At 39.9% G+C, this 12,156-nt stretch overlaps 1 protein-coding gene across 1 annotated transcript in view; it reads left to right on the forward strand.

Moving 5' to 3' along the window:
• The window catches only part of ENO4 (enolase 4), a 43,012-nt gene that overhangs the window by 17,004 nt on the left and 13,852 nt on the right, over positions 1-12,156 (forward strand). The window contains exons 5-8 of the mRNA XM_053583828.1: positions 1,260-1,429; positions 1,525-1,656; positions 3,162-3,215; positions 10,168-10,224. Of these exons, the coding sequence (XP_053439803.1) occupies positions 1,260-1,429; positions 1,525-1,656; positions 3,162-3,215; positions 10,168-10,224 (413 nt within the window). The remainder of the gene's footprint in view (positions 1-1,259; positions 1,430-1,524; positions 1,657-3,161; positions 3,216-10,167; positions 10,225-12,156) is intronic.

Below are 12,156 nucleotides of genomic sequence, written 5' to 3' on the forward strand. Positions count from 1 at the left end.
CCTCCCGACATTGACCACCTCCTTAAGGTGACCGAATTTTCACAGACCAGACACGCACCATTTGTACATATCAGTATAATAGGCCTAGTTCCTTATGTTCCTCCATATGTTGACCAGTTTGTTACAGTCCTTTGTGTGGTCAAACTCAACATTGAGTTTCTACTGTGTATTATAAAGATAACCTGTACTTATATGTTTTTCATAGCAGTATTTACAATGGCAAAGATATGAAATCAACCTATGTGTCCATCGACAGAAGATTGATAAATTAAGTGCAGTGTATATATACACAATAAAATATTCATCCATAAAAAATGAAATCATGTCTTTTGCTAAGCAACATATATAGAACTGGAGGCCATTATCTTCAGTGCAACAACTCAGATACGGAAAGTCAAATACCACATGTTCTCACTTATAATTGGGAACAAAATAATGTGTACACATAAAAACAGTATGGAATCATGGAAACAATGGAGAGTTGGAGGGGTGAAGAGAGGAGGGTGGGTGCCGGGAGGTTGCCTGGTAGGTACAAGTGTGCATGGCTACAGTGATGAATGCAAATTAGTGCAATTTCACTTGTTAAAACAAAACTCTGTAACTTGAAGAATGAGAAGGTGACAGGTGTTTGCTAAAAGCACTTCTTACATGTGAAGTACTTACATACCTTATCTCTAGTGGGCACTTCAACCACATCAGCAGCTGTGGGGGAAAAGACAAGAGGAATACTGGAGATTTATGGTGAACCCCACGGTAGCCGATCAAACAGTGTGGCTGAGAAAATGTTACAGTGAAAGATGGGTAAGGATTCTGGGTGGATGGTTGATTTGGAAGGCATTTCTAAAGATCATAAACAACAAAGAACAAGGAATTGGTTTGAGATGAGCAAGAAAGGCAGAGAACGTTGGGTATGCAGCAGCTCCCGTGGAATATAGAGAAAAGCAGGGATTTGGAATCCACAGATGATTCAATCCTCTTTGTCCACTTTCTGTTACACACAGGGGAAGTCTCTTAAATTCATTTAGCTATTGTTTACTTATATGTGAATATAGGGTAAGAATATCTACCTTATGATTGTTGGAGGAGTTAATACTGAATGGCCTAGATAGAATTTCTGAGAGAGGCAAAATCCATGGTTAAAGATTTGAGTTTCACAGGTGAAATCAAACAGAAAACCTCTTGTGGGTGGAAGGGGACCTTCCCATTTGTAAGTAAAGCATTTGAAAACACAGGGTTATTCTCAATATTTTTCCCTCCAGGGAGGAACAATAATATTACAGAGAAGCCCATTCTACCAGCAGAACCCGTTGAACCTGTACTCTGTGGCAGCATGGCCATAGGAGCCGTGTCACTAGCTGTTGCCAAAACCAGTGCCGTGCTGGGCAATAATCCTCTGTATTTAACTATTGCACTACTGAAGCACAATCAGGTTAGTATCTGTGATATTCCATTACAAGGAGGCACGAGGATCTCCATGCGAACGAACCATATTTCTCATTTTCCCTTGCTTTCTCCCTATTGCAGGAACAGCCATTAACGCTAACTATGCCTCTGCTGATGGTAACTCTGGTCAGCTGCGGGAAGTCATCACCTGGGAAGCTAAATCTAATGAAAGAAGTGATTTGTATACCCCATCCTCAATTAACAGCTACACAAGTACCTTACGTTATCTCAAATTACTTTTTCTAAAAAAAAAGATAACCCCATCATTGATGTGTTTTTAGTGCAGCTCCCTTGTGACACCAAGGGAGAAGGAATTAAAGATAAAATGAGAAAAAAAAATTTTTAGGAAAAGGGAAGAAATTTAGACCAACCTTAGATGTCTGGTTCATTGCAGAATTGACTCATGCTCTGACTCACAGAGAAGCTATGGAGGAGTCACTGCAGGCCTTGACAGTGCGGGGAGGTTGTTATTTGGGGGAGTCACTGCAGGCCTTGACAGTGTGGGGAGGTTGTTATTTGGGGGAGTCACTGCAGGCCTTGACAGTGCCGGGAGGTTATTATTTGGGGGAGTTGGGACATCTTTATTTACTCTGCACCCAACACTATGGCAATAGCAAGTGGAAGCTGGCACTTTCCTAGCAGCCCACTCTATTAAGGAAGAACTCCAGGCCTAGCAGATTGCCTGGCACACAAGTAACATTTAGCACATATTTATAGAATGAAAGAATCCCAAGTTGCATTGGGAATGTCTTCCCCATTCAGACATGTGCAGTGTCTGTGCTGTCTTCAGTGCCCTGAAAGAGTCTACACACCTCTTTAAATTCTTTGTGAAGGGTGGCACCTGTGGCTCAAAGGGGTAGGGTACCGGCCCGTGGAGGTGGTGGGTTTCAAACGCAGCCCCAGCCAAAAACTGCAAAAAAAAATCTTAAATTCTTTGTGAAATATTCTACTCCTTAGGCATTGGGGAGAACTGAAGGTTCAAGTTCTATAGTGGATGTTTTTCAAAAAAATATACTGTTTTTCCAGTAATAAATTGAGTGATATTTTATCTTACTGGAAATCAGTTTAAAAAACGTTTTTTCAAGATGATTTCTTTATAAAGAATTCTTTTTAAGTAATTATTACCTCATGACTTATCTGTTGGAGAAGACTAGGATTTACATGTGGCTTACCATCTGTCAGATCATATTCAGACCCTGCTATCGAGACCTCTCCTTTGGTTAATATCTGTCGAGCCATTTGGGTACGACATTGGGTACCATTTGGGTACAAGAGCACTAGGCACGCCACTTTCGGTCTTGGTATGCAGTTGTCCTCATCAGAACCCACATTCCTACTTTTTAAGTGACAGTGGATTTATGCCCCTCTAATACCTACTGCCTTAGTGACCTGTGATATGTATATTGTAGGAAGGCTGTCCAGGTGGGTCAAGAACCATGAAAGAGAATGAAGACCTGATTCAGCCAATGGAGCCTGATTCAGTTCCAAACAATGGAGAGAGGCTAGGGAGGCAGAAGGCCTCTTATTCACAGGCACCCTAGGGAAAGCTGGCGCTGAGGATTAACATTTACTCTTCTGGCCTGTAGATCACATCATTCACTGACCGGGGTGACTTAACAAAAGACTCTATAAATATTCTGAGTAAGAAATAGCCACACATGATACAGGTTTTTATTCCAGACTGCAATTGTGGAAGATCATGGTTATTCTACTTACAGGGTGTGGAGATGCTTATGGAAATTCATAAAAATATTATCAAAGTCACTGAAACGGTATGTAAAAAGATTTTGTGGTATCTGGTTACCTACACCCTCTAGCATCCAACTTGTAGTTCATTTGGAATTAAATCACTATTGTCATTGATACGAAATGTATTTCTTTGCTTTGGGTTTCTCATATGAACCAAGTATATGTATCTCCTCATTGGCTATGGATCCAGTTTCTAATCATACTTAATCTCCTTTCAATTTCTGAGGCAGCTGGCTCTGTGCTGAGATCATGCCTTAGAATTTACACTGAAAGGATTTGGATCCTAGGATGTGAGGGCAGTTTGGTGAAGTAAAGGCACAGACTCTCATGCCTGTGTTACAATCCTGGGGTTGGGCAAACAACGACCCTTGGCTGAGCAGCCCTCTTGGGGGGAGTCACAGAAGCAGGTGCACAAGTCACTGGTTGTCCCTCTGGGGTGGTGCACAGTGATATGACAGGGCCGAAGGCAGGAGAGAGACCCAATCCTTGTCTGTGGGGCTTTTCATATATATATATAAAACATTTACAGAAAAGTTACAAAGATCAAAGACCGTGTTCCAATGTTAAGGTTGGTCTAAATTTCTTTAGACAGTTGTCAAAACTGAGAAACCAAAATGGTACATTACCAGTAACTAAACTCCAGATTGTATTCAAATTTCACTGGTTTTTCCACTTCGAGTTCTTTTTCTGTTGTAGGATTAAATCCAGGACCCCACCTTGCATTTAACCTGGGGCTTTTAAGCTGCATGATTAGGAAGCAGAAGGATGGGACCCAGAAGGAGGGGGCCAGGATTCAGTAGCAGTAGAACATGTAGGAATTTGGGTTCTAACTCTTTGTCAGTGCACAGTGTGACTGCAAGCGGAGGATACCAGCCTCTCCCCTGCCATGAGAGGACAGGGAGTGGCTGGGTTTTTGTAGTTGATTGGAATTACTTTAAGCACCAGGCTGGTGTTGGTTCTCATGGCGCTAGGAGGCCAGTTTCTTTTCTGGATAACCAGCGTGTACAGACTCAACCTTGGACAAGTTAACTCTGCTTTTTCACTTATAACTCTGTGACCCTGGGCCAATTACATAACCTCTCTGTATCAGGTTCCTCATCTATAAAATGAAAAAACTCCATCCTGAGTTAACAAGTACCTTACATTATCTCAAGTACCCGTGTCATGAGGGTGACCGTGAGGAGTAAATGAGTTTAAGATAGTGGAACGTGCTGCCAGCAGGAGCTGGCAAGACAGTAAGCCATACTTTGTGTTGGTCAGAGCAGGTGGAAGAAATCAAGATTAAAATACTAGGAAATTCAGAATATTTGAGCATTCTGCAATTCATCCTGACTTTTCAATGTTTTGTTTTTTTGAGACAGGATCTCTCTCTGTTTCTCGGGTTGGAGTATAGTGGTGTGATTATAACTTATTGCAACCTCAAACTCCTGGGCTCAAACAATCCTCCTGCCTCAGTCTCCCAGGTAACTGGGACTACAGGTGTGCACCACCACTGCATCTGGCTAATTTTTAAATTATTTGTAGAGATGGGGTCTGGCTATTGTCCAGGCTGATCTCAAATTCCTGGTCTCAAGCGATCCTCCTACCTCAGCCTCCCAAAATACTAGAATTATAGGTGTTAGCCACTATGCCTTGCCCTGATTTTTTAAATGTTTTATTTATTTTTCATTTATATAAATAGCTCATAAAAGTTCTTGGGAAAATTCAAATACTGGTAGATCCAGCAACCCCCATACCAGCTACCATCCTCAATACCATCCCCTTCTCTGGAGATAACTACTGTTAAAAATCTAGTATGTCCTTCCAGCCTTCTTTATTATTATATTTATACACATATACAAAAGCACTTTGTTTAAAATAATATAAAAATTCTGTACAAATCATCCTGCAAATTGCCTTATTTCTTGGCCCTTTTATTGAGGTATTTATCTTTGATTGGTATCTAAGGAATTCTTTACATAAGGAGACTTAATCCTTCATATATCTTAGGTATATTTCCCTCTATCATGTTGCTTGCCTTGTAACTGTATTTTATGGAGTTACACAGATTTTTTTTTTTCAATTTGATGTAGTAAAACGTATAAGTCTGTTGTTTTCTAAGGTAATTTTGCCTACACGAGACATTTGGCAAATCTGGAGATATTTTAAGTTGTCTCAACCTGGAGGGAGGGGTTTTAACAGCATCTAGTAAGCAGGGATCAGGGGTGCTACTGAACATCCCTCAATGTCCAGGGCAGCCCCCCCCAACAAGGAATTATCCAGACCAAAGTGCCAATAGTGCCAAGGTTGAGGGAGCCTTCTCAAGGCTTTTGTTTTGTGTTCCTTGTTTAATCAGGTACTCTCTCTTCTTGTAGTATTAATAATCCACAAGTAATTTTTGAGTTAACTAAGAATTAGGCTGAGCGTTTTATTATTTTAACTCATTTAATCTTCTAACTCTATAGGTAGGTACTATTATTATCCCTATTGTATAGATTAAGAAACTCAAATGCAGCACAGTTAAATTAACGTATCCAGTGTCTAATTGGTATAGTAGGTGCTTGAGGTAAGATTTAAACCCAGAAAGTCTGGCCCCAGAGTCCATGATCTTAATCATATGCTAAATCGACCTCAAATCATAGAATACATTGTCTTCAACACTTTTATCTATATCTCAAATTCATCTGGCATTTATATAAAGACTTTGAAACAGAGATCATATTCCTGTTGACTTTTTACACGATGTTACATGTTTGAAAGCTGCTATGAGATCCTTGGTAATATCTCACACTAGTTCAGTCTTATTTGAAGAAAAAGCAATAAAGCATTTAAAGGAAGTTCTGACATCAAAAACTGCCATTATTATGTCAAAGTCACAAAGTTCTAGGAAAAAGTTTTAGCAGCTAGAGAGAATTTAGTATAGTACAAAGAGTATATGATCTTTGAAAGCAAACAGATTTGGTTTCAGTTTTGGCTATGCATTTATCAGCCACTCCTCTGAGCATCTTATACAAACCATCTTATGCACTGGTTTCCTCACCTATATGAGTGAAAAAGGCCTACCTTGGAAGGACTGGAAGGAATGTACAGGAAGAGCCCCAAATTGCTGGGCTCCCAATAAATGGTGCCCATTTATAGAAAACTAACTGAATATAGAAAGATGTTTAATCCTTCCCAGTGATTACATCAATAACAAATCATTCCTAACCCTACATCAATCCTTCTACTAAATCTTAACATTTAAATACATTTTGAGAAAAAAAAATTGCTGAAGAAATGTTATGTTTTCTCATGCAGGGGCCAAGCCAAACAAAGCATAGCATATCTGTAGATAACCTTAGCTAAAGCCATGTTCTTAGTTTCAAAATGGGATATGCTAGGAGCGGAACTCAGGTTTATTGCAATCACCATGGTTTGTTTTAGTGAAGAAATGAGAGTTTGTGACGACATCATTTGGAAGTTGGCAGGTTACTTAGTTGATTGGATTAGCACGTTACTTCATGCCTGATTTATTATAGCATAAGTGACTTCCTCTAGGAATTCCTGAGTAGACTAATTCTTACTAATGAGAAGTTGTATTTGTTTGTTTGGGTTTTTAGCCTTTTCTTTTTTTTAATTAAATCTTAGCTGTGTACATTAATGCACTCATGGGGTACAATGTGCTGATTTTATATACAATTTGAAATATTTTCATCAAACTGGTTAACATTGCCTTTGCGGCATTTTCTTAGTTATTAAGACATTTATATTCTACATTTAGTAAATTTCACATGTACCCTTGTAAGATGCACTGTAGGTGTGGTCCCACCAAACCCTCCCTCCACCCATCTTCCTCCCTCCCCTCCCCTCACCTCCCTCTCCCCTTTCCCCATATTCTTGGGCTATAGTTGGGTTATAGCTTTCATATGAAAGCTATAAATTGGTTTCATAGTAGGGCTGAGTACATTGGATACTTTTTCTTCCATTCTTGAGATACTTTGCTAAGAAGAATATGTTCCAGCTCCATCCACGTAAACATGAAAGAGGTAAAGTCTCCATCTTTCTTTAAGGCTGTATAATATTCCATGGTGTACATATACCACAATTTATTAATTCATTTGTGGGTTAGTGAGCACTTGAGCTTTTTCCATGACTTAGCAATTATGAATTGGGCTGCAGTAAACATTTGGGTACAAATATCTTTGTTATAATGTGATTTTTGGTCTTCTGGATATATACCTAGTAGAGGAATTATAGGATCAAATAGCAGGTCTATTTTTAGATCCCTAAGTGTTCTCCAAACATCTTTCCAAAAGGAACGCATTAGTTTGCATTCCCACCAGCAGTGTAGAAGTGTTCCCTTTTCTCCACATCCACGCCAACATCTCTGTTTTGGGGATTTTTGTGATGTGGGCTAATCTTACTGGAGTTAGATGATATCTCAAAGTAGTTTTTATTTGCATTTCTCTGATGATTAAGGATGATAAGGTTTTTTTCATATGTCTGTAGGCCGTGTACCTGTCTTCTTCAGAGAAGTTTCTCTTCAAGTCCCTTGCCCACCCTGAGATGGGATCCCTTGTTCTTTTCTTGCTAATACATTTGAGTTCTCTGTGGATTCTGGTTATTAAACCTTTGTTGGAGACATAACCTGCAAATATCTTCTCCAATTCTGAGGACTGCCTGCTTACTTTACAAACTACGTTCTTGGCTGTGCAGAAGCTTTTTAGTTTGATCAGGTCCCAGTAATGTATTTTTGGTGTTGCTTCAATTGCCTGGGGGTCCTCCTCATAAAATAGTCGCGCAGGCCGATTTCTTCAAGTGTTTTCCCTGTACTTTCTTCTAGTATTTTTAACCCATCTACACTGAGAACAACCATTCTAGAACACATAGAATCCTACATGATTACAAATACTGGAGAGTTTGACATTTTTTTTTTTGAAACAGGGTCTCATTTTGTCACACTTGGTAGAGTGCCATAGTGTCATAGCTCACAGCAACCTCAAACTCTTAGGCTCAAATGATCATCTTGCCTCACCTTCCTGAGTAGCTGGGACTACAGGCACCCATCATGACACCTGATTATTTTTTTCAGAAATGGGGTCTTGCTCTTGCAAGAGAGAGGGATATACTCTTGCTCTTGCAAGAGAGGGGGTACACTTTTATACTATTGGTGGGACTGCAACTAATACAGCCTCTTTGGAAAGAAGTATGGAGAATCCTCAGAGAACTCAAATTGGACCTCCTATTTGGTCTTGCAATTCCACTAGTAAGCATCTACCCAGAAAAAAAAATCCTTTTATCATAAGGACATCTGCCCTAGATTGTTTGTGGCAGTTCAATTTACAATTTCCAAGATGTGGAAACAACCTAAATGCCCATCAACTCAGGAATGGATTAACAGACTGTGGTATATGTATACCATAGAATACTATTCAGCCATAAAAAGATGGGACTTTATATCTTTTGTTGTAACCTGGATGGAGTTGAAACACATTCTTTTCAGTAAAGTATCACAAGAACGGAAAAGCAAATATACAATGAACTCAATACTAATATGAAGCCAGTAGACAATCTAATTCATGCCCACAGAGGAGAGAAACTCATTTACATTCCAGTTGTGGGAAGGGGGAATAAGGGAGAGGGAAGAGAGGAAGGAGGCTTGGGGTGCTCCACGTAATGGATACAAAGTAGGGGTGTATGGCACACCTTTTGAGTGCAGGACACAACTACAAGAGGGACTCAACCTAACAAATTTAAATATTGTGACCTGGTTGTTTGTACCCTCACATTAACCGTAAATAATAATAATAATAATAAAAGTGGAAAAAAACAGGGTGGTGCTTGTGGCTCAAAGGAGTAGGACGCCAGCCCCATATGCCGGAGGTGGTGGGTTCAAACCCAGCCCCACCAAAAACTGCAAAAAAAAAAAAAAAAAAAAACGGTGGAAAAAAAAAGCCACATGAGAAATTCAATAATAATGCAAACCAAGAATATCCTTCAACATTTGCTATTCTGAATTGGTGCCATTAGACTCAGGTCTTCACCAGATCACATCACATAGCTTCCCTGGGCCCTTCTGTTCAGGATCATTGTATTTACATAAAGTTTGAGTGTGAGCCTTACCGACGCTTGACAAACGTGTCCCCTCTTGGAGATCCAGTGCATGCTGAGCACTAAAGTGCATCCCTTGGAAGACTAGATCCTTGTTACAAAACTCATTCACTACTCGATCTCTTTGGGATTTATCTTTGCTTTTAACCTCAAATGACATCATACCCACCAGTCACCAGATTTAATGACTTTTGGCTGTTTCAAATCAAAGTCAAAGTGATGTTGCGGGAGAAAGAGAAAGTAATAGTATCTTGAGAATATTCAAAACAATATGTAGGGCTTATTAAAGCAAATCCCACACGGGTGTTCTTTCTTGTATCCTCCTGCGTAAAAAGATACCTGCACACAGCAGGACTTCATGATGTGATGGTGAAAAATACTTTATTGGTAGGAGTAGAAAACCATGAATCTGTGTAACCATACCTCACACATGGGACTGGGGAAGAAGGCAAGGGTGACTTAAGAGACCATGTGCCTGAATGTGAGAAATAGTTTGGGGTTTATAAAAACAAGGATTAGCATAGTGAGTAATCCAACTGCTTATGTTTCACTTTAAATAAAAATATAATCTAGCATTAATAGCAAATTTCTTTAATTTATTCCAAGAAATTAAAAAGCAACTCAAATTAAAATTAGATTAGTATTTTGCAATTAACTTTAAAACAACTAAAACCTGTGCATTTTCCTGTCAATAAAAACTTTAACATTTTATCAAAAAAAAAAAAAATTAGGGACTGGCTAGAATCATTGCTCTGTGTGTGTGTGAGAGAGAGGCGAGGGGAGGGACAGAGAGTTTGATTCAGTGTCAGGCCCCAGAGCAGTGGACAGACCAGAGGACCTTGGGGCACTGCTTGCTGCCACAAATGTACTGAAAATCCAAAGTGATGTTTTTATCTTCTGTCACAGCCCCCTCCTCCAAAAGCAGAGACCAAAAAAGGGCATAATGGAGGCAAAAGAGGTCAAGTAAGTATGTGCATGTTTATCATACTTCTATATGACACCAAATCTTCCCTGTCCCCCTTTCTCTCCCATAGTCATTTTGCTCCAAGACTAAGGCAAATGGAAATATGGTGCACCAAGAGAACTGGCCCAGGCAACACCCAGAGGTGGAATATTATGCTGCCCTGCCTCGTGGGCAATGAATTGCCTTTTGGTGATCATTGCCCACAGTTGTCAGGCCAGAAATCTCAGGTCTTAGAAGCATTTATGAGTAATAGAATTACATTGGACCTTATAAGTGTTTAGGAAGTTGAATGTCTGGGTCACTTCCTGAAAGGCACATAGATGTTTTAGATTTTAATTTTACTACAACCAAAGAGAGAAAAAAAAGGTACAGAAAGGTGGCCATTCCTTCCACCTGGTCACCAAAAGAACCACATGAGACAAACCATTGTGGAAACTCTTATTTTGCCAGAAGAGTCAGGCAAACAGTCCTCCTTGTGAAAACTGGTCACACTGGCTTCAAGAGTCCTGGAAGACCAGCTGAACTTGATCAGTCATTTTGGTTATTATGAGTCCCCTGATGGACACACTATTGTGTGCGTCAACATCCAGCAATATAAATAGGACAGCCACTTAGAACTCTGGAGGTCATGCAAGTGGGTGAAGGTTGCTCACATCAGCAGTACTTACTCTGTGAGCTGGAAATCCAGACCCTACCCTGATGTCAGGGACTTGAGAGTCTGCCTGAGTCAAAAGAAGTGAGAAGTGTTAGTAAAAAAGGAAAAGACTCGATAAAGATAAAAAATTAAGTTTCTCCTCAAGATTGGGAGAAGAGAAATACATGAATAAACACACAGTAAGTAAAATACTTTTCAGTTGTGCACGTTGGGGTGAGCACAGCACTCTTAACAATCAAGCTTTGCAGGAGAGACGGGCATGGTGAACAAGCATGGGGTTCTCAGCGCCATTCCCTTCATTCCAGCAGGTTGTTTTATGTGTTCTGAGAAACTTAAACCAACATCAGCCCTTCCCAATGCCAATTTACTGTTCACTACAACTACTACTTTTTTTTTCCCCCGTTAGAAACAGTTGAGTTACAGATTCCGGAGACAAACACAGCAGAATTCTGGGAATAGGCTGTAGAGCTGAACTGCGTGGATTAAAATCTGCTTCAAGTTACTTAACTCTGTAAAATGGAGATCATAATTGTACCTGTTTTGTGGCATTGATGTAGGGAGTAAATGTACTTACTTTATGTAATGTGCTCAGTACAGTACCTGACATCTAATAAGCACCGAATAAGTGATGCTTTCCTAGGTTAGGAGGGTCCATAATATATGGTACAAGTCAATTGATAGACAAACATTTCCTCAACTATTGCTTTGTTTGCTAAGTAAGTTTCCTCTCACTGACATTAAAAATGTTGGATGGTTCTTATAATGAACTAGCACTATCACCAGTAAAAACAATATATCTAGGTTCATGTTTGCTCTTGAGTTTGTTAAACACCTACACACACATACACTAAGCCCTCAGAATCACCAGAATTGCTTCAATTTATAATTGTATAATAGCAATTTATGGCGCGGGCACACCAGACTGACTTTGCAAGAGCTGGCTTTCCCTGGGGTCATCTGGGTCCTGAAATCTGCTAAAATCCATTCTCAGTTCTGCATGCTTCCAGTGGAAGTCTTCAATCCTTTTAAAAATTAAAAGAAGGTTTTTTTTTTTTTTAACAGTTATCTTTGTCTAGAAGAAGAGGTTAGGAGGAAAGCTGGCAGAGGTAGAAACCGGTTGGGTGGACCTTTAGAGGGAGAGGCTGGAGGTTCACCACGCCAGTAGCTGTGGTACAGGGTAGCCCTGTGTGCAGTTAACGGCAGAGCCAATAAAGAGATAACGTGAACACGCTAAAGGGAGAAGTGTGCTCCCAAGTCAGGCTGGAAACCTCAGAAG

Source organism: Nycticebus coucang, chromosome 3, assembly GCF_027406575.1.
Source record: "Nycticebus coucang isolate mNycCou1 chromosome 3, mNycCou1.pri, whole genome shotgun sequence".
Classification (NCBI taxonomy): Eukaryota; Metazoa; Chordata; class Mammalia; order Primates; family Lorisidae; genus Nycticebus; species Nycticebus coucang.